Source organism: Tachysurus vachellii, chromosome 25 (genome assembly GCF_030014155.1).
Source record: "Tachysurus vachellii isolate PV-2020 chromosome 25, HZAU_Pvac_v1, whole genome shotgun sequence".
NCBI lineage: Eukaryota > Metazoa > Chordata > Actinopteri > Siluriformes > Bagridae > Tachysurus > Tachysurus vachellii.
Window position 1 is genome coordinate 11,707,815 of NC_083484.1, and position 23,763 is coordinate 11,731,577.

General features: G+C 40.1%; 1 protein-coding gene across 1 annotated transcript in view; it reads left to right on the top strand.

The window, feature by feature from the left end:
• The first annotated feature begins 5,342 nt into the window (after positions 1–5,342).
• mindy3 (MINDY lysine 48 deubiquitinase 3) overlaps positions 5,343–23,763 on the top strand; it is a 42,087-nt gene continuing 23,666 nt past the window's right edge. Inside the window, exons 1-11 of the mRNA XM_060861819.1 lie at positions 5,343–5,496; positions 5,640–5,927; positions 7,112–7,191; positions 9,135–9,195; positions 9,589–9,777; positions 10,465–10,516; positions 10,983–11,097; positions 11,193–11,266; positions 12,114–12,193; positions 12,461–12,531; positions 15,496–15,576. Coding sequence (XP_060717802.1) covers positions 5,831–5,927; positions 7,112–7,191; positions 9,135–9,195; positions 9,589–9,777; positions 10,465–10,516; positions 10,983–11,097; positions 11,193–11,266; positions 12,114–12,193; positions 12,461–12,531; positions 15,496–15,576 — 900 coding nt within the window. The 5' untranslated portion in view covers positions 5,343–5,496; positions 5,640–5,830. The remainder of the gene's footprint in view (positions 5,497–5,639; positions 5,928–7,111; positions 7,192–9,134; positions 9,196–9,588; positions 9,778–10,464; positions 10,517–10,982; positions 11,098–11,192; positions 11,267–12,113; positions 12,194–12,460; positions 12,532–15,495; positions 15,577–23,763) is intronic.

Genomic DNA, 23,763 nt, shown 5'->3' on the forward strand with positions numbered 1-23,763 from the left:
GTCAATATAGATAATCCTATAATAAACCAGACTCAATATCCGGAATCCAGCATTCTGCCTTTCTTATAATCACTGTTCTACATTGATTCTATTAGACCTGTGAATCCAGAGGACTCTTAGAAGCCCACATTGCAGAACGAATAAAATGTAATGTGAATTGACAGCGAGACAGAAAGTCGATACGGTCCCGGAGACCATTTTCATTATGAAACCAGATCAATGGCTGAATCTGAATGGAGGAACACACTGGGTTTGTTGCAGTGATGGCTGCAAGCATTCGAACATCAAAAAAAAATTAATTGAAGAGCATTGCTGACTTTTTACTAGTTCATTTTAAGACTAGTCCAGCAAGCTCATTGCAAAGAAGGAACACTTTGTCCATATTTTTTTTTTATCTCTTAAAGTGTTCACTTTAACTTAACATAGAAGGTGTGTGTGTGTGTGTGTGTGTGTGTGTGTGGTGGTCTGGGAAAACCCATGGGATGACCCTGTGGCTGAATTCTGGCAAAAGCAGAAAAAAGTGACTGATGATTTTCTGTATAATTCACCTAGGCTACCCTTCAGTATTTAAAGTTGGTGAATTTATTTCATGTTATGTCAACATTATCCTGGAAAGTTTTTCAGCATTGGGATACGTCGCTTTTCGGGATACAGATTTTCTTTTCTTTCAATTACTGTACGTGTGTAGTCCACAACTCGCACTTAGGGCTTGTGGAAATTTGCCACATTTATTTGCATCTTCCACTAACATTTTTCTCTTTATTTATTTGACCTTTTCTGCCCTTTTTTTGCTGTCCATATTGATTTAAGACTAAGAATGCTCTCTGGTGTAACTGCAAACCTGTGCATTTGTCATGTGACCAACCTGGAATCAGTTGGACCAATTAAGGCTCTCTGGAGGCTTCTTTCATTGTCTCATTGCCTTCTGTATACAGAGCAATGGGCATGATCGATAGGCTACCTGAGTGTGTGTGTCTGTGTGTGTGTGTGTGTGTGTGTGTGAGAGAGAGAGAGAGAGAGAGAGAGAGAGAGAGAGAGAGAAAGATTCAGAGCACAGCTGACCTTCTCTTTTAAAAATTATAATGCTAACAATTTTATTGCCCTAGAATTGGTGAACTCTCCCAGTTCTCTCGAACACTGTTGGTAAATACCTGTCCTAATTATTTTGTTCGAGGGCTTCGTTTACATTCATTGCTAACAGGTGCATAAAATCAAGCACATAGTCATGCAATCTTCAAAGACACCCACTGTCAGTAAAATGGGTTGTACTGAAAAGCTCAGTGACTTTAAACATTGTCCTCAAATACCACCTTTGTAACAAGTGAGTTTTCTGCCCTGCACTATTATTGAGAAAAGGAACAGTAATCTACAAGCAATAACAGTTCAGCCACAAAACAATACACCACACATCCTGTGAAATGGCTTCCCATCTCTTCCGACAAACAGATGTGAACTTTCAAAGCTGACTTGTTTGGTAGGAGTATAAAGTGTGTGTGTGTGTGTGTGTACAAGATGAACTTGGCTGGGCCACCGCTTGAAGATGCCTGGGCCACCGCTGCAGTGTGGTGGTAAGTTAAATAATAATAATAATTTTATTTATGTATAAATAAAATCAAAATAATACTTATAGTAATAATAGTAACTAAGTACAATTATTTTGTTTCATTTATTATACACGATATTCAAGTACACTTAGTACACAATTTTCCACTCCTGTTTCTGAGTGGTTATATAAAAGATCCAAACACAAATAGCATTTCTAAACTGTCCACAGATTCTGTGACTTTACATTCACTTGCTTGTGTTCTAATAACTTCTTGATGATGTTGCATTGTGTGTGACTGAGATCTGTGCTCCTTGGGGGCCCCCTGATGGCCATGGTCCGTGTTGATGGGCCTCATTTGTTTTGCACTGCGCCTCCCCACTTTCTTCCACCTGGCCCAGAGAGTGGAGGTTGTAAGGGCAGTGAGAATGATTGATACAGTGCAGGTTACTGAAGGTCTCCTTTTTAAGAGCTCAAGGCCACTGCTGTTGCAGCGTTATGTGGTTACCTAATGTCCTGTGAAAAGCACCGATCCATCTCTGGCCCACTCCCTCTTCCCACCCCCTCTCCTGTCCACTCCTTTCTCTCTATCCCTCCACAACATTTTCTCCACCGCTTTCTATCTCCGCTCCTCTATTTCTTCCCTTCTCTCCATTCCGCTTTTTTCTTCTCGTGTCTCTCCATCTCTCTTTCTTTACAGCTCCTCACTTGTCTCTCACCATCCCGCTCTCTACTTCCTTCTATCTGGATCCTTCCCTCTTAACCCCATTCTATATTCTTCTCTCTTAACCTCTCTGTTTCTCTCTTTGTTATTATTTTTTTCTCACTATTATTCCACAACTTTTGCCATTTACTTCTGTCTAACCCTTTCTATCATTCTCTTGTTACCCCCCCCCCCCTCCCTCCACCTCTCTGCAACGCTCTCTCATGTCTTGCTCATAAATGCGCTGCACTGGTAATTTATGAGATTTAATACTACATAGAAGAATTAAAGTTGAACGGCAGAGTATTGAATTACATCATATTTTAGCACTTGGTACATTACATTGCCTTGAAACAGCTGTAAATAACATCATATTGACATGTTGGTTGCTTTACATATAACTTAAACACTTCATATTGTTTCAGACAAGAGAGCGGTGCAGGGATGCTATATTGGTTTCTTAGAGGATGTCGCCATCTCTTGGTGTTTCTGTAGCATTGTACATGACAGTCTACTTTACACCAAGGAAGCATTAAACTTCTCTGTGTGTGTTTTGTTCTTTGACATCTCCAGTTCATCTTTACTGATGATAAACAGGATGCAGGTAGACACTAGATGTTGAGGCACAACAGGTGAGAATGAGTTTATAAATGTTTGTGCATGGTGACCTGAGATAGATTGGCCCAACATCAAGGATATGTATCCTGCCTCGTTCAGTGTTTCCAGAGTAAGCTTTGAATTTGTCGTGACCATTACCAGAAATGCTGACCATTGGACATGGACTTACATCAATTAGAGTTTCAGGAGTAGATTATGGCAATACTTTTGCAGATCATGAACAATGTCTCCCACAAGACAGATGGATCTGTCATGGCACACATATATAAGGCAAGGCATAGCAACTGTAAATGACAGAGATGATGGGTAGGTTTTCTTTCAGACTACTTCAGAAAATACTCTTCCCGTAACAGTAGTGGCTCAAGTGGTTTTATTAAAGGGTTATGGTCCTTGCTCAAGGTCCTTGAACATTGGCAGCTTGGCAGTGCTGGGGCTTGAACCCCCATCCTCCAATCAGCAACCCAGAGCCTTAAGCACTTGAGCCACCGCTGCCTGAAAAGATCTGACTCCTTGCATTATTACACCTGTCTAGCCATACACAGGCCCAAGCAGCAACAGTTGGGCCCTTGAGCAAGGCCTTTAACCCACTCTGCTGCAGTGGTTCTGTATCATAGCTGCCCCAGTGCTCCGTCCCCAACCCCCTCAATTGCAATATGTGAGGAAAAGAATTCCACTGTGCTGTAATGTATATGTGGCGATAATAAAGGCTTCATGCCCCATTTCAGAAGTCTGAATGGTGACTTATACAGGACAATTAGACAGTTATTTATTTACAATCCAAATCATTTTTGGAAGTCTGATTTTTTTAAGATGTCTATGCTAAAAAAAAAAATTAGAAGGCCTTTGTTGCCACATACAACATATAGCCAAAAGTATGTGTACACCTGACTATCACAGACATACTGTATGTAGGTCTTCGCCAGACTGTTGCCACAAAGTCTTTGTATTCTGTAACATTAAAGTTTTCACTTGAACTAGAGTCCATTTTATCATGACAATGCCCCTCATAAAATCTAGTGGAAATCCTTCCTCAGGAGAATGGAGGCTGTTATTTGTAATGTTACAGCATGGTAGTCATGAAATGGGAAGTACAGAGATGGTCAGAAAGAGCTGCACTGCGTCTTTGTGGATTTGGAGAAAGTGTATGACAGGGTGCCGAGAGAGGAGCTTTGGTACTGTATGAGGATGTCAGTAGTGGAAGAGAAGTACGTCAGAGTAGTTCAGGATATGTATGAGAGCAGTACGACAGCAGTGAAATGTGCTGTAGGTCAGACGAAGGAGTTCAAGGTGGAGGTGGGGCTACATCAAGGATGTTTACGAATGACATTGTGATCTGTAGTGAGAGTAGAGAGGAGGTGGAGGAATACCTGGAAAAGTGGAGGTCTTCTCTGGAAAGAAGAGGAATGAAAGTCAGTCGTATTAATACAGAATTCATGTGATTGAATGAGAGTGTAGAACAGTGAGGTTACAGGGGGCTGAGGTAAAGAAGGTGCAATGGTTTAAGTATTTGGGGTCAATCATCCAGTGTGACAGGGAAAAGAGGTGAAGAGGCGAGTGCAGGCGGGTTGGAGCGAGTGGAGAAAAGTGTCAGGAGTGTTGTGTGACAGAAGAGTGCCAGCAAGAATCAAAGGAAAGGTGTAAAAGACAGTGTAAACGACATGGGTTAGAGACTGTAGCAGTGAGGAAAAGACATGAGGCAGAGATGGAGGTAGCAGAGATGAGGATGGTGAGGTTCTCTTTAGGAGTGACGAGGATGGACAGGATTAGGAACGAGCACATCAGAGGGACAGCTCAGGTTGGCTGTTTTGGGGACAAGGTCAGAGAGGTTAGATTGAGATGGTTTGGACATGTACAGAGGAGGGAGATGGTTATACTGGTAGAAGGATGTTGGAAATGGAGCTTCCAGGTAAGAGGTAAAGAGGAAGGCCAAAGAGGAGATATATGGATGTGTTGAAAGAGGACATGTGGTAGTCTAATGGTTAAGATGTTGGGCTTCCAATCAGATGGTTGTAAGTTTGATCCTAGGTCCACCAAGCTGCCACTGTTGGGCCCCTGAGCAAGGCCCTTAAACCTCAATTGCTCAGCTGTATAAAAATGAGGTAAATGTAACTTGTTCTGGATAAGGGTGTCTGCCAAATGCTGGAAGTGTACATGAAGTTAATTTGCTGTGGTGAAGAAGAGTCTACCATCTAAAGTCATGAGTCTACCAACTTTTGGTGATATACTGTACATGTACTGTATACTACACTGAAAATCCTTATGTCACACATGTTCCGCTGCATTTTCCTCAACATGGCAATTCCCCCCTCCCAAGCCCCTAACACACACACACACACACACACACACACACACACACACACACACACACACACCCCTAAGCGCGAGCATAACTTTTGAACGGGCCAATGAGCGCGCGTGCACGCTACGTCATCGGAACGTTCTGGATTTGCACCAATCATTCATAAAGTGACGTAATCAAGTCGCGTAGTAAATAAACCGAATGGACGTAGAAGATAAAAATGACTGACACAACAACTTGGAGTATTTCTGACCATAACCTTGGACTATATCATATCTAAATCGATTTATTTGTCTACACCAACGCTATATTCGTTACCGCTGTCTGTTATGGGTGGGTTTAACGATGAATGATTAGTTTAGCATGAAGCTAACTACATAGTAACGTTAACAGCTGTAGCTATTGTATTTAGCAATCTAGCTTGTTAGGTAACAGACTTTTTTTTTTTTATTAATTTTGTGATATTTATGGTGCAGAGACTCGTGTGACATCGGATTATCATCACAACCTGCATATCTAATGTCAAAACCTGTCGTTAGCTGCAAACAGCTAATCGTTAATGAATGAGTTTCCTGAGGTGATTGTAAGCTAACTAAATTAGCTCAAAGCGCGTGCGGGGCTCACGCGCGTTTTAAAGCTGCAAGAGCAAAAAAGAAGGAGAAATAAAATGTCGGATTTAAACCGAGACGTTTTGGAGCTGGTGTGGGGCAAACAGGCGAGCAACAACGGCGTGTCTGCGTCTCTGTTTCGCAGGTGGACACAAGGTAAGCGGATTCGTATAGCATTAACAAGTGTTTCGTCGTCCTGTTGAAATAACACGTGAGTTTAACACGTCGTGTGTGAAGGAATCACGTGTCGCACGTGGGCCACTGTTATAAATAGCAACCTGCTCATTTATTCAGGCAGCAGAAATGCAGTGCATAAAATCATGTAGCGTCAATTTACAGTATGTCAAGCATCAAAATAAGCGAAAATTTGACCTCAGTGATGTCAGATTTGCTGTTTTGAGTATTCCAGAAACTTTTCACTTTGCACAACACAGTCGTTTTTGCAGTTACTCAAATAACCAGTCTTTTGCAGTCATGGTGAGTAGGAAAGAATATCAGATTAAGACTGAGTCAGATCCAACACTTGTCAGTGAAAACCAGGAACAGACATGACACAAGCTTTCCAAAATGTTTTAGCTAAATGTTGGAAAAACCTCCCCTCATGAACGCTGATTTCTACTGCAACGTTCGAGGTCAGAATTTGTCAATAACAGATTGACTCCATTTACCTGACCTTCCTTAAGTCAACAGTTCAGCACGGTGGTGGTGTAATGGTGTGGGGAAATCCTTTATTACTACACCCTGGGCCCTTGAGCATCGTTTGAATCCGACAGCCTATCTGAATATTTTTGTTGACTACGTGCATCCCATTACGACTATAACAGACCCATCAACTAACGGCTACTTTCAGCACGGACGTGTGCCATGTCGCAAATCAGAAGTCATCTCAAACTGGACAAATTTGGAATGCACGAATGTGCAGTTTACAAATCTGCAGCAATTCTCAGCGTGCAATCATGTCACCGTGGACCAGGGTTTCAATAAAACGTTTCTAACACATTAAGAAATCCATGTCATGAAGAATTGAGGCTGAGAGCAAAGGGTTTCCTACACAATATTAGTATTACGTTTCTAGTAAAGTGCTCAGTGCACGTATGTCAACACAGTAAAGTGTAACGCAATTGCAGTGAGTATAAAACCATCCCACGACACTCAGAAATTCAAAAACAGTGTGCAACGATTTCTTTAAATGTTGCATTTGTATGATTCTGTGAAAATCTGTTCACTTACTTAGTATACACAGTGTATGTCAAGTGTGATTGGATTTTATTTCCATGAGTGTGTCTGTTGGGGTTGGATTGTAAATGGGTTTGAAGAAGAAATCTTTTTCTTTCCCGCAGGTTTTGTCTTCAGTGAGACCGAGCACAGTGCCCTGGAGCAGTTTGAAGGTGGACCATGCGCTGTGATTGCACCTGTACAGGTTAATAAATATAACATATTTGATAGTGTAATGGAAATGAATATGTTTTTGTTTCTATAAACAGGGTCATTATTTGTATAGTTGTGGGAAATTAGATAACATTCATGTGGAAAATTAGATAACACAGGAAAATTGTCCCTAGTGTGTTATTGCGTGAGTGAATGAGAGTGTGTGTGTGTGTGCCCTGCGATGGGTTGGCACTCCGTCCAGGGTGTATCCTGCCTTGATGCCCAATGACGCCTGAGATAGGCACAGGCTCCCCGTGACCCGAGGTAGTTCAGATAAGCGGTAGAAGATGAATGAATGAATGATGACGTGAACATCTGTAAAGTATGTAAGTGCCACTTGATCTAGGTGTCAGTGGTGGTTTTACTCTTTATCTGAATCAATTCAAAGCATTAGGTGACTTTAGAATCTTGAGGAACATTGTTAGATTATTACCTAAATAAAATAAGGTGTGGTGTTTACTATGGCTGAATTCTGACAAATAAAAATGGCTCTCAAATACATGTTTTTATAAAATAGGTTTTGGAGGGATACAGACAAAAGTTTATGAAATCCTATCGGTCTACACTTACTGAAAAAACTATTAGGTACACCTACTTATTTATGCTGTTATTCAATCAGTCAAGGAAGCAACAAAATCCTGAATGTTTACATCAAACTTTGTTTGGTCTTCTGGCTTTCCATTCCTCATTCGGCTAGTTTTACAGCTATGGCCTCAGCTTCCTGTTTTTTACTGACAGAAGTGAAACCTGATTTCTAAATTGCCTTTGAGCTCATCAGGGTTTTTTGTTTGTTTGTTTTTCTTCTTCTTCTTCTCTCAGTTTTAAGAGTACGTGTAAAATTCCCATTCTTTTCTATCATCAAGGTGTTTCTGCCACTCACTGGGCACCTTGTGTGAAGACTCAAACAGGACACGCCATGGTCAAAACCACTGAGATCACAGTTTTTCCCCATTCTGATGTTTGGGTGAAGATCATCTAAAGCACTTGACCTGTATCTGCTTGACCTGTGTATGCATTCTGCTCATGCCACATGATTATCCGATTGGATAAGTGCACAAATGAGCAGTTTTATAGGTGTTCTTTTAATAGAAAATTTCAATATACCACCATGAGAAGGGTTATCCCAGGCCGTGTTTTACTGGTAACGAGTAAAAGTGTCTTCAAAACGATTTATAAAAAAATAATCGTGGTTCCAGGGTCCACAATTATGATGTCAGTTAGGGGGAAAAAGTCACCTAACTGCCCGTTAAGCACCTGCGCTCGATTCTATTTAATGATGACAAACTTTAAAAAGCTGACTCCATTGGATTGTCGTTAATGTCACCTCACGTATTATGTTATGCGGTTCTGCTAGAGAGCAAAGTTTACACATGCCGTACTACATGGTCGCATGAAACCTGGACTTGTTCAGGAAAGCACATATCATCCATGAGTAATATTTTACATCAAACAATAAATGCACTCTCCTCTCCAGCTGCTAATGGACTAGTCACTGTGCAAACACGCACATTCTAGTTAACGTGCCACTTAGGAGAGCACAGCTTCAGTTCTTCTAGGCTAAAATGAGACTAAGATGGAAATAAATTTAAGTATACCTGAAATTCAGCTTTGTTCACCTCCAGATTCTAAACTATGAATGGCATTCTGACCAACAAAAATGTTTCATCCCCAGTTGTTTTACCTGAATTTATAGCTAAATTTAGAGCCCTCAAACATTAAGGAAAGGCTTTCTTTGGTGTAGTAAACAGCAACAACGCTGTCTAATAAACTCCATGTGACCTTGTACTTGTTTTTGATCACACCAGTTTATTCCAGTGGGTGTAAAAGGCCATAGTCGATAACCAATCATACTTTCCATCAGTTATGTTTGTTTATGTTTATGTATGTCTTTCCACATAGAAATTTCTTAAATGTGGGTTTGTCTTTTACTTTTAGGCTTTCCTGCTGAAGAACATCCTGTTCAACCTGGAGAGCTCAAACTGGAGAAATATCTCTGGTATGTGCAAAGAAATTCATTTGAGCAGTTTCCTGAATCATTTTCAGACGTACGTCTTTTACGAATAAAAACATTTTATGATTTTAAAAATTCTTTATGAAGATTTTAAACGTCAAATCTGCTTCTTAGTATCAGAGCTGATGACTGCTATGACACATTTTATCATGATCTTGCTATTCTTTTCATATTCATTTCATTTTCATAGGCCTAATCTAGACCTAAATTTAGACCTGGATTCCTTTAAACCTGCTTTGTGATCATTTCTTTTGTTATAAGCGCCATTCAAGTATCACTTAATTGTAGCATTATTATGTAATCGTGTAGCTCAACCTAAAAGTCTTTACTCCTTGGTGTTAAATCTGGTACTCTGATGAAGACGATTTCTCTGTTTAGAGGAAGAGCAGCGCTTAGCCCTGTGCTCAACATTTACTGAGATTCTGGTGTCTGCCTGCATTGGCAAGACCCACAACTTCTGCTTGGCCACGTGGGCTCCCTCCAAATCCACAGACGAGAACAGGGACATCACTGAAGACCACACAGAACCAGAATCCAGTCAGAACACACAGACACAGCAGCAACCAAGTGAGAGTCGCTTTAATATTTTTGATTGTTCTATCAGGTTCTGTATCACAAATGATTTGGTCTCACAACATATGTTTAAAATATCAGAAACCTGCCACATTGTTTATTTGTGTACAGTACAGTGTCATTGTAAATACATGTAACATTCGAGAAGAACGGATCCCTAACATGTCCTTAGAGCTTTTACCCACTTCTTAGAAAACAGGAGGTCACTGAGGGACCTGATACCATTTAACACATGTCAACAGCTGAGAGTTTAGAGGAACTGTTTTCAGATATGTAGGATTTCAGCATGCCACTTTAATTTGGAGCTGAAATGTTGCTCTTCCTCACATTGTGCAGACTTCAGACCAGCCATGTTTTGGTATCATGGTTACATTGACTAATAAATACTATAAAAAACGCTGGGATCTGCTTACTCTGGGGTGGGGAGGGAATTGGGATTGAGGCAGACAAAGGCACAATTTAATAAAATTACCTAATTTGAAAATTAATTTTATGTTTCACACCTAAGAATTAGAAATATTATTTCATATTTAAAGCCAGTAGGAAGAAACATGGTCTGAAATTCTAAATCCTAATGTGCTTGTGTTCTGTGCACCTCGTTATCCAAGTTATCTTCCTCTCTAATATAATTCTTTATATATTTGAAAGTGTTTGTGTTTTTGCTGTGTTTTGTGTATGTAGCTGCTTTGGCTGTTGAGGAGCTTGGCTTTGAGCGGTTTCACAGCATGGTACAGTAAGTGCACACTGTTAACTCTACTAAAAACCCAAACAGCAAACGTTATATACTTACGAGAAAAATCCACCCTGAACAACTTGCGTGTTTAATCTTATAATTAACACGTTTGTTTCACAGACACTCTGTAATGTTAAATAGAGCTACAAAGAGATAAAAATGGAACTATTTTGTTTTTATTTTATTTATATAAAATATATGTTGTAAATTGTTGACTATTTTATATTAAGGCACAACCACTAATTTTTCCGTTTTATTTCTTACAGTAAATAATAAAGCAGTAGTTCAAATGTGGATCAATGTCAGATGTGGTCTGACATTTCCAGGCATCGTGTCTGCTTGTTTCTCTTGAATCAATGGCAGATTAAAAAAAATGTATAGCCTTTATGTGTATTCACGTTTAAGGTGTGTCACTAATTTTATTAATCTGTTTTTTTTTTTTGTTTTGTTTTTTTATTGTTCATAGTAAAAGAACACTAAAGACTGTTGCAGAGCTAAAGGAGTTAATACTCTCACTGTACGACACTTGGAGGAATAAATTTGGAGTCTTGCTCTTCCTGTATTCAGTAATACTTACAAAGGTAGGACTTTGCTCAGTTAATTTGTAATCTGTCACCAGTTTGTGTGTGCGCAAGTGTGTATGTACTCATTCTGTGTTATTTTTTTTTAACTACAGGGTATTGAGAATATAAAAAATGAAATTGAGGACACTTCAGAGCCACTTATTGACCCTGTGTACGGCCATGGCAGGTATGAAAATGCAAGGAGTCAGAGCTTTTAGGGCAGTGGTGGCTCAAGTGGTTAAGGCTCTGGTTTGTTGACCGGGGGATTGGGGTTCAAGCACCATTACTGCCAGACTGCCACTGTTGGGCCCTTGAGCAAGGCCCTTGACCCGTTCTGCTCCAGGGGCACCGTATCATGGCTGTCCCTGGGCTCTGACCCCAATTTCCAATGTTGGGATATGTGAAGAAAGAATTTCACTGTGCTTGAATGTATATGTAATAATAAAGGCCATTATTATTATTATTATTATTATTATTATTTTATTTATTTTTTTTTTTCTTACAGCAATCACCTTAATTGTTTGCAATGAGTGATATGTCCACTAGGGGGCAGAAGGAAAAGAACAAAATAAAAAAATCTTACTCTTCACTGTAAAAAACAAATCACAGGCAAATATTTACTAAGTTCTTCTGGCTTAGTTATTAATAAAGTGCTATTAGGTGCTAAAGGTGATCAGATGTATAACAGTTTTCAGAACTGTCTACAGAAATTGTGGGGTTGAATGCACCTTGTTGATGAGAGGTCAGAGGAAACAGGCCAGACTGGATTGAGCTGTGCTAGGGCAACTCAAATTTGAGTGGAAAACCATCTCAGAAAGCACAACACTTGAACCTTGAGGCATATGGGCTAGATCACCACATACTGTAGGGTTAAACTTCTGTCTTTCTGCTGTTTGTTTTTGCCTTTTAGTGACAGAAAAATTTAATTTCCCTCTGATAATAACGAGGGAAACTGATGAACTGATTTTTTAACTTTATTAGTTGTATACTATGATGATTAAAGCAGTGGTCCTCTTTTCTCTCCCACTCTGTAGTCAAAGCCTGATCAACCTGCTGATCACGGGACATGCCGTGTCAAACGTTTGGGATGGAGACAGGGAATGCTCAGGAATGAGTAAGAAAATCTTTGCTTCTGAAAAACTCCTCATCAATGCCATCATTTGTTTATGCTTGAAACCCTTCCACTAGGTGGTAGTACAACATTGTGGGTTTTATAAGGTTTAAGTTTCTGAGCCTCCAAATGATTTCTCTCTCTTCAATAACAGTAAACTGAATTTCTTGTTTATAAATCAGTTGTTCCAAATCAGTTTATAGTAATAGGTTAATAGGCCCTTTTAGACATAATTATACCGACCGTTTTGTTTTTTCTCTTTGCCTACAGAGCTTCATGGGATCCATGAACAGACTACTGTTGGCTTTCTCACACTAATGGAATCGCTACGATATTGTAAGGTACGAAAACACCTGATTTGGTGTATGGTGTAGAATGTGTTATGTACACAGGGCTTAGTAACTTGAGGTCTAACATGCTTGCACTAATAATACACAATGTTTATAAATCCTTTCTATCGTGCAGATCGTGGGAACCTTAAAAAATATACGTGAAAATGATAGAGCTATTTGTGTGAAAAGCAAAAATTCAACAAACTTCAAAAACACTATTGCTCCATTAATAAAAAAATCTCATAACTATTCTGATATCTAATCTCTATCTCGGGTATCTAATGTTAAATCTAATGTTAAGGTTTTAAATAATTTTCTATTGACTTGTGCAAGATTTGACCTGACCCCAAACTCCAAAAATAATCTTCAGCCTGGGCAAACTTTAAACTACTTACTACTCACTAAATGTAACTGTTTCTCCATTCAGAATGTTGACAGTTTAGTGGTTGCACTGTTGCCCTGCTTCTACAGCTCTCTAGTCAAACCCTCAACTATTCAAACCTCGGCCAACTACAGTGACTTCCAACCACAGCAAAACAGTGTGCCTCAGCGATCACACTGGATTTTAATGAGCCACACACATCAGTCTGTCCACGCTGTTACAGACATGCACTTCAAGATTTTTGGTCAAAACGGAGAGCTCGTGTTCCGTAAGACAACACAAATTTATCTAAATTTACCAGGTTCTTTCGCACAGTGTTCAATTTACAGGGTTTGGGGAAAAAAAATAACGGACAAATAACGAGAAAACCAAATGCAGGACTTTCAGGTCAATTGAAAACTTGTTTATTTTATTGTTAACAGTAGACTTTATGCTATAAAATTCTTTTATAATGTTTGGCTTTGAGATATTCTAAACGACTCGAGATGAAGTAAAGAGATCAAATCGCAGTGAGAGGCATGAAATCAAGATGTATTTTATTTTACTGATGGAAAAGCTTTTTGGAACGGATTGGCAGAAACTCTGAAAACTATAATAAACATTCTCCATGTCCATCTGTCAAACAACGTTGTTTCACTGACAGAAGCGAATATTAGAATTGCTGTCGAATTCGGTCCAGTGTTTATAAATGTGTTGGCTCAGAGGATTTGTGCTACTGATCAGGAAGTTGACCACAGATTGAATCACTAAAAAAAAAAGCTAATTTAAGGTAGACCACAGGCAGCTTTCATGGTACAATGTGTCCCTTTTAATGGTTCCACCTCAACGACAAAGAAAGGTAGTCCTGAGAAAGTACCATTTTCTAATAATCTTCAGTCTATATAATATATATATATATATATATATATATATATATATATATATATATATATATATATATATATATATATATATATATATATATATATATATATATATATATATATATAATCTTCAGTTCTCCAGAGCAGCCATGTGCTTTATCAAGCATGTTCTACACCAATATTTCATACCGTAATAGAAAACATTTCTGGAGTCCAAATTCAGCACAGCGTATTGTTTTAACCTGAGAAGAGAAGTAAAAAGCTGAATGCAGAGCGCTAATTAAGGAGTCGGTTTATTTGGAATGGCACCTAACTGAGTAGTGCTTCAGGATCTGCTCTCTTCGTGTTTGTAGTGGACGTCAGCAGGAATGTCTCACCTCATATTTAGGAGCATCTGAGCCCCCGTTACAATATTCATTCGGTTCTTAATACGGTGTTTTATGAAGCATGCATGTAACCTAAACTGGGGTAACTGCCTACCTGAGGAGTGATGAAGGAGCTCCATCAGCAGAGTAATGTTTGAGTACACGGTTGGATTTCAGCCTGAGACGTTTGGAAAACCCACCATAAACATGATTATTCAGCAGAACAGGCATGTCTCGTATGTCATTTCTCTGTTGCTCTCAAAATGCTGACTCCAGTGGAAAAGAAAAAAAAAGGGAAGAAGACGCTCGGTTAGGTTTGTGCAGCCCAGAACTTGTTTGTGTTTAAGGTTATAGGTTGATGCTGTTATCTTTTATTTCCAATTATGGCGTAACGAAGGTTACTGGACCTCACTGTAACTACCTTGTTGCAGCATTATCTGCACGTACATTTGGTTTGGATTACATGTAAACATTTCTCTGGATATTTTAGTTTGCCAAGTTTTGGGTGCCCACAAACAATTTTTCTGCAATTAGATTTTATTTATTTAGAGGGAAGACAATCTGTGAATTATAAACACGGCTGTTGTGACTCATGGATGTCACCAGACGGTGGGTATGTTTTCTGTTGGTGCTCAGACAGACTGCAAAGCCAGGTATTTCCTTCCTTTTAGAGCTTGTTTTATTTTTAAGCTGTGAAACGCAGCTTAATAAAGTTCAGTACATCAGAGTGGCTTGGACGTTTATGCACACTCCATTATGAAATAAAATGCTGTTGGTTGCTTTGCTTCATTGAGGCGTGAGATGTTTGGGTATATGTGATGGTGGTATTGGTGTTGTGTGTCAATCAGTGTGTGTTAATGGCTCAAAATATGTTTATATGATATACCATTTGGATGAAAGTGTATGCTAAACAGATCATTGTAAATGTACAATCTGGAAAATTGTCAAATTAAAGCAGTCGTCATTTTATATTAAGGATGTAATGAAGTGTTACTAAATGCAGAGGGGTTTTCAGGATGGTGTGTGAACTTTGGTCAGTTCCTCAGCTTCAGCTGCAACACTCATCACTCATAATGAGTCTCAACTAGAGTGCACGTCTGCCCACGGACATCAACAATCACAATCCCACTTAAAATGCCCACCTGTGGTTTCAATGCAACAAAATCCTAGGAAGTTTTCCTCAAGCTATCAAACAAAAGTGAATGACCTGTTTTAATCTCTATAACGTATTATTATAAGGTTCAATCCCAACTACATCTGTACAGTAGATCTGTGTCTTGCTTTAAAAAAAAAAAACACAACTATTTTGGCAGTCACACTATTCCTTCTTTTCTTTTTTTCCCCTCTACTCCTTTTTTCTCAGGTTGGATCATGTCTCAAATCTCCAAAGTTCCCTATATGGATCCTTGGCAGTGAGACCCATCTCTCTGTGTTTTTCACGAAGGTGAGTTGCTGGAAATCTTCCACTTGCACTCTCGTGTTCTTGATCACTCGCTTACTGGTGTACATGCACACATGAGATGTTGTGTTTGATATATGAGATTCCTTCATCCCACTCACATGTCATCCATTCTCTAATTCCCTCTTTCTGAGTCTGGTAGACAGAAATGATCTCTCTTTCTTCTTATACAGTAAAAAGCTCAAAAACACAAGAATGTGCTTTGTAATAGATTTAATGTTGTACACATTTTTAAGAGAAAAGGGTGGGGGGAAAGATAAGGGAGGGATTGTGGATCTAATGAGATCGAGAAAGCTTTTAGACTTATAAGGCATCCAGTGTGATGGGTTTTGGCTGCCGGTTTTTCAGCATGCCGTAGGGTTTGGCACACCCAACAGACAGGGCGAAAGGATTTATGAAGTGTTTGTAATGAAGAAAGTCAGCGTGTGTGAATGAGAATTGGTCTAATAGCAATGTATTAGATGAAGGACCTGTTGACTGATGTGAGAACTGGTTGTATGGATAGCGCAGTCTTCCTTCTTTACAAACACACTGCTGTGTCTTACTTATCGTTATCATTCTAGCACCTGTTCTGAAATGTGTGTGGTTATGGATGTGGGTATATTTGTGTTTAATAGCATGAAGTAACCTGAATACGGCTTTCACAAGAATTGTTCTATATATTTCACAATTCACACTGATTTATGCTATGAACAACAACATAAACGATGCACAGACTCATTTACACAGCGTCGGTCCAAGTGTGATTAAATGGGGTGTTGCCTTTCATTTTCGTGAGATGTTATTGGATGTCCGCTTCCTTTTCAACACCTTTTCAGTGGGTTAGCATGTCTTAATAATTCAAAAAAAGAGACAGCAGTTTCTTTACAAAGTAAAAAATTGTTGTCCGCCCAACAGCAAACTGGAATAAGAGCATTGATTAACAGTGTATGCACATTTTCCCCGCTTCTTCTCACTGGTACAGTTTCGACCCTTGTATTTCCTGATTTGTATTCATTTCATTTCATTTTTCCATATTTATTTATTTATTTTTAATATATGGCTTTTTTGAATAAATTTTGTTGCAAAGCAGTTTTGTTTTACAGTGATTGATGTTGCTTTCGATTCCCTAATGAGCATGAGGCAAGAAAAACATGAGAGTACAGAACTTAAAAATAACGAGGCCCAAAAGCAAATATTAATCACTGCCTAGCACTCAGAGCCTTTTACAGTCAGTACAGTAACTTCATCCAGTGTGCGTGCGTGCGTAAAAAAGCAGCAGAAAATGCTGGACAGCACATGCCCAAAAGAGACAGCAGTTACATGTGCTACACAAACACACACACACGAGGCAAAGTATGAGCAACTTGTTCCTTGTGACTGTGATTTTAGTGTTAATATAGTAGTTGTAGTGATAGCAGGACATTAGCTTGTCGTCGCTGTCGAGCGGAAACCTCGTATGTCCAAATTTGGTCAATTTCATATTTTTTCCACATATCGATGCTATTGGTCAGTCCCCACGTGGGTCTGTTATTTTTACAAGTTATTTACCAATCTAAAGTCTTGAAAATAGCTTGAGCGCAAACCTCATAACTCCATTGGACACTTCAACTGTCCACCTCTTCCTCACTCCGCGGGAGAGCTTCGCGGCATATTTCTCCTCAAGAAGAGTCGCAACGAATCAACACGTCTTCTGAGGTAAATGTCTTCAAAACACTGGGCTCAAAGAAAAAAAAATATTGACCCCCGCTAGTTCTGGTGCTCGTCTGAGGACAGGAATTTAGCGCAAGACAATCCACTGCAACGCGGAACTGCACTGCAGATAAGGTACGGCGTTTTTTTAATTTCCTGAAAAATAACGGTTTTGGAGATATGAGGATTCCGCCTGACAGCGACGTTATGCTTGTATGTCTTTTCCATAGTCCAGTGTGGCAGCAGCTGTAATGGACTGGCCTTAAAGTCACATGTGGCCTCCACATCATGCTGTACCTCAGAGATGATCACCACTGAATTATGAATTTATGACAGCGTCTTCTGTCCGACCAGTCTAATAGATTTCTCTTCAATTTTGATTAGTCACGTAGCATGGAACTTTTCCACACCGCTTGTATAGTCCATCTTATGAGATGTGCTCTGAGGAAGGAAGTACAGGGCCAGAAGAGCTAAGCTAAACCTAGCCCTCTGTGAGCTATGTAAGGGTTTTGGCATTATGAAGGCTGACCTGTTTCCCCCAGAGCTGTGTAACCTCATAGCCATCTGGCTTATTTTATCCCCAGAGACACTTCCAGGGTCACTCGGCTGATCTTTGCGAGACACGGAAATGCTCTCAGTCTTGCCCTAAACAGAGCCGTTAGCCGTCACCCCCAACCTCCCCTCAACCCACCCTAAGGCTGATAGACTAATTAGGTTGGATTCTTCTTGAACGCTGCTTACAGCCAGATGTGAACGCTAAAGCGATCGCTTCTGACTTTTAGGCTTGACACTAACTCTAGAATTAAAACCCATCGTTTTACTCTGCCTTACTTAGTCATTGTTTAGTTGGTGACGTATACATGATGAATCACAATGATCCATAATTGACAGGAAAGTATTTGCTTGGATTGCTTAGTTAATTGTTCTCCATACATCTGCAAAGTTCACATCAAACCAGAAAGGATCTCTGAAACTTTGCTTCAGAAATGTTGGTGCAAGATGGAATTGAGCATTTCGGAAATCTTCAGACTTGCGTAGCAGTCTGAGTGGCCGTTCTGAAGGCAGACAAAATGTCAGAGGAGAACGGTCAGGTTCAAGCTTACGAGGATGGCTGCAGTAACCCAAGTAGTCACTCTTCAAGTCAGCGTTGGTTAGAAAAGCATCTCAAAATGCAGTGATGCAGATGGTCAACAATAGCAGAAGACTACATCGAGTTCCACTGCTGCCAAACTCAATGAAATTTTAAAAACTGATTCCAGGTTTTTTAAGAAGTTGAAACTGGTCTGATTGAGGCACCATGTGGTCCATCCAATATGCTGATGTTAAGTTGCGCTGTTAATGTTTTTACTAATAAATTATGCATTTATAGGAATATATATCAGTAGATAAAACCTTTTACTGAAAGAGGAAATTGCTTGCTGGACGTATTGAACATAAATTAAAGGAAGCATATGTTCAGATTGCATCAGAGGCAATTGCTTTAAATGTGTATCGTATGTATTAAATGTCTAGTTCTCATAGTAGGAGATTAAATGGGGTTTGAGTTGCTGGATTAGATTTTCACAACCATTTCCTGATATTCAGGTTAAAGGTGTAGGTCCGAGATGGCTCCTAATGGCTTTTTGAGTTGAGTGCCTTGCCAGGTTTAGGGAGCTGCCTCCTAATGGTCTATGCTCTAATGCTGATGGATGCTTGGTTTCACTGCTGATGGGTGTAGTGTTGAAGGTGTGTGTGAGTGGGTGAGAGAGGTGCCTTTAATGGCCATGCAGGTTTTATGCCCGTCTCCCTGCGGACAGGAGCTCACGTTGCTGTTTTTATGCCTCTGCTTTTAGCCTCTAATAGGGTTTGTGTTCCACTCTTATCTGATTTACGTACACAAAAGCAACGGAGAATACACAGCTGACCTCTCTGAGAGGTCCCACGAGTGGCACAAGGAGACCTACACACACTCACACACAAACATTGGACACTAGAGGTATGATCTGCCCTGAAAAAAAGATGAAACCGTGTGTGAAAGGGAGAAAGAATGCCCACTGAGAACAGACACTGACGGCAGTGTGTAATGGAATAGGTCTTTTTTTTAACACGCCAGCAAGGTAAATATAGTTGCGTATAATGAAGAGTAATGTGATCCTTGTGTCTTGATGCAGAGGCCTCCTGTTTATACCAAACTCCAGATCTGAACTCTCTCACACAGAAACTGAAATGGACACAAAGATGTAGTCCAGGTTGCTCTCTCATGTTTGTTCTGCCACTGTTGGCATCCGTTTCTCCACTCATGTTGTTTTATGCTATCTTCTCTTGGAAGAGCGGCCACGATGAGGTTCACATCCCTCATTTCCTTCTCTACTGCTTTTTTTGGGGGGGGGTAATGCTTATTGTTTTTTTTTGTTTGTTTGTTTGTTTTTCTGTGCTATTTACCTCCTCTCAATTTTTTTCCTGCTTAGGCCCTGACTTTTAGTAATCATACAATCATACATGTGTACAAGCTGTCGAGTGGCTGGTTAATATGAAGGCAGATAGATCATACTAAATTGGCTCAATCAGTGAAATCGTGGCAAAGGGTAAACTAAGGGGGGGGGGGGGGGAGGTGGACCACCAGTAGCATTGTGATTTTCTGGGAAATGTTCTGCTGTAACATTTTGGGTCCTGACACTCATGTGGATTTTACTTTGACATGTACCATTACTACTACCATTGTTGTAGACAAAGTACACTCCTTTTAAGGCAAAAACAAATCCCTAATGGCAGTGGCCTCTTTCAGCAGGACAATGGTCCCAGCTACACTGCAAACACTGTTCAGGAATGGTTTTCAGTACATGACTTCATGAAGAGTTTAAAAAGTTGACTTGACCTCAAAATTCCCCTGATGTCAGTTTGATCAAGCAACTGCGGGATGGTCTGTACAAGCAAGTCTGATCCATAGAGGTCACATTTTACAGGACTTCAAGGATCTGGTGCTAGATGCCACAGCACACATTCAGAGGTCTGTGGAGTCCATGACTAGACAGGTGAGAGCAGCACAAAGGGGACCGATGCAGGAGGCACAGCTAAAGATACAGACTGGTGTTAAAATGGTATGATGTATGATATGTCTTTTGTCTGCTGGTTGACCTTGATAGTTCCTGTAGTGCTCTTCTGGCCCTGCACTTCCTTCCTCAGAGCACATCTCAGCAACCTATCACGCATCGTGTGAGAATGCTGTACTGCGATTCATCCAAGCTCACTTTTCTGTCACTATGAATAGCTTTAGTCAGCACCTGCTTAGAACTTGTCAGGGGGAAAAAGATGCTAGGTTCAGAAACATGCGCCCAAACTTAAAAGGCGAGGTCAGGAAGCGTAAAATTATCGCTTCATTCCCAGTGTGTGGGGCATGTTTCAGGTTCTTCATACAGACTCCAGGGCTCCTGAAGGCTATTGTGCTGACTGACATCTCATTAATCATCTCTCCGTATAGCGCATCAGTTACACACAAACTGGCATCTCCTCATCTTTTCTTATATAAGAAGCGCAGTCTCTTAGTAACAACTTGAAATTCATTGACCCAAACCATGTACTTATATCCATATCAATACCCAAGGGTCTAGTAACATATAAAAGCCCAAATTCACCTCTTAAGAGCAAATACTATCCTTGACAGCGGGTGCTCAAAAGTGCATGCTATGAGGATCCTTATGCTGAAAAAAGATTGGGGTGGAGCCAGACATAGTGAATACAGAGCGTGACATGAGATAGAAACCGAGATAATGTTAACAAGTAAGCCTAGCTGGGAGAGGTAGGTTGAGTATGCCAGAAAGATCAGAGCTTTTTCATGCTGTCAACCATGTCACTTTGTGTTGTATCAGGTTTTAAAACATTCACTTGCTGACTGCTTATGTTTCCTGCTAGAAGGTGGCTTGCTAAAAGCTCTTTTCAGAGCTAAAGTTTGGGTTACTGGATAGTAAGATGTCACTGATTAGCTCTATGACTAACAAAGCAGTGCCACTGTTTTGATGTGGACACATTAAAAGTGGTCGCTCTGAGTAACCATGGGTTGATTTGTCTGGGAAACCCCAAACAGACGTGGCTCAATTCTAACAAACAATCAAAAATGATCTTTTTTTTATTCTGGAGATTTATTTGTGTAAAGATCTTTCTGTAAATATTATGTTAAATGGTTTTACTCGAATCGTCAGATAGCAAATTGTGCATTAGTCTAATCTGGTCCGTTTCACCAGTAATCAGATATCAGCTGTCAAAATGGCTGTGATACTCCTTCACTACAGCCAGAGTGGAATGGACAAATGCAATTTTCTCCCTTCTTCACTCTTGGGGGTTAACAAGACTCCATATTTCCATTCATAAATGGAATCCATTAAGTGCTAATCTATCAAAGATTCTATTAAAGATATCCTTTTGTAGCTTGGGTCATAAATTCGCTAGAAGTTGGAGGATGCTTTAGTACAAGACATTTCAGGTTAATTACTTTGTTGTTGAATACTATGATGGATCTGTAGTTATGACGGACTTATTCTTCCATGGGGTAGAGATCCATTTTCATGTACCTGATCGATCAATCAATATTCTCACCAACTCTTATAATTACAAGAGAATATTCATTTGGGATGTAGCTATGTTTAATGATCATTTTCTTCTTTTTTTTTTTTCCCTAGTCTAAATCAGTGTTCTTATCTAGCTCTTTAGCCGTATATTATTACCATATCTGCCATTTTTTTTTTATGCCTCCACGACTAATCAGTTCAGACACTTTTCAATTTATCCCACTGTCTGTCGGAATGTCCGTCCATCCAAGATTTGTTGTTAGCATGATATCGCAAGAACGAGTTGTTAAAGGTTGTTTGAGAAATGCTTCAGAAAACTGAGTCAGGCCGACAAACAAAACAAATACAAAACTAACGTGTAGCCAATGAGCAGAAAGGGGTGGGTCTTGTCAATATGGGCGGAGAGAGTGTTCAGTGTGCATGTGTGACATTAGCAGAAAGCGGTTTTAACATTGACATGGCGGATAAAAACAAAGAAAGAAAGCGAAGAAAGGCTTACGATAAGGCAAGAAGTAGGACGTGTTAATATAGGATCAGCTTTCCAGCGCTGGAGAGAACTGAAGGAGCAGGAAGTTGGCGCATATTCACAGATTGGAGTTTCCCGAGTCAATAACTCCTGAGCAGGGGGGCACGGTGGCTTAGTGGTTAGCACGTTCGCCTCACACCTCCAGGGTCGGGGTTCGATTCCCGCCTCCACCTTGTGTGTGTGGAGTTTGCATGTTCTCCCCGTGCCTCGGGGGTTTCCTCCGGGTACTCCGGTTTCCTCCCCCGGTCCAAAGACATGCATGGTAGGTTGATTGGCATCTCTGGAAAATTGTCCCTAGTGTGTGATTGTGTGAGTGAATGAGTGTGTGTGTGCCCTGCGATGGGTTGGCACTCCGTCCAGGGTGTATCCTGCCTTGATGCCCGATGACGCCTGAGATAGGTACAGGCTCCCCGTGACCCGAGGTAGTTCGGATAAGCGGTAGAAAATGAATGAATGAATGAATAACTCCTGAGCTAAATGCTGTTACTACACAAATAACACCTCTTTTCTATCGTAGTAATGTAGAGAGGCAACTACAACCGCGTTTTGTGTAGTAACAGCGTTTAGCTCAGGAGTTATTGACTCGGGAAACTCCAATCTGTGAATATGTGGCCAACTTTACTTAAGATGCCGAGGTTGCTTTTTTCCTTCTCGATAGGTGAGTAACGTTGGTTTTGCTTTGTTTCACAGAACTAATATATGCCGTCCTTTGCATGATTATGCTTTGGTGTCATTTCTGCTTGTTTGTTTATCTGCAAATCTCACGTTTTGTTAGATATCGTATTGTTCTTCCCTTCAGCTACGTTTTGTTAGATATCGTATTGTTCTTCCCTTCAGCTATGATAGACACATTTCTTTCCATTAGTTGCCTGGGTTACGTTGTATGTGTGGGCGGAGCTATCAATACATGGGCGGGACCCATTTTGGTTAGGGGCGTGTTTGTTTTGGTGATTTCAAATGTCAACATTGGCTTTCAAGCAACGGAGACCCCACCTTTAAGTGTAAATTTATTACTTGCCAGTTGTATACCATCCATTGTGAAGTAAACGAAGTCTACAAAGTTTGCTAAAGTTATCTAGTCATTTCTGACACACATCCAATGTCCCTTGAGCTGTTTTTAATTTCACTTTTTTCCCTTCTTCTTCTTCATAGCCTCAATTTCACATAAGATCTCATCATGCGTATCTCAGAGAGAATGTAGTTGGTCATCTGCATCTTTAAAGCCATAGTACATGACAAAAACTACCAGATTTGGTGGAGGCAGCTAGACATCTTGACAAGACTAATGAAAGGCTACTACAAATATCATGGCTCTGTTATTACCAGAATGAAATTAAGGTGTTTATCCCCTTTTATTTGTGTCAAAAACCTTGACCATATGCCTAGAATTTGTGCTGTCTACATACTGATTTTAGACAGTATATGTTTACATGG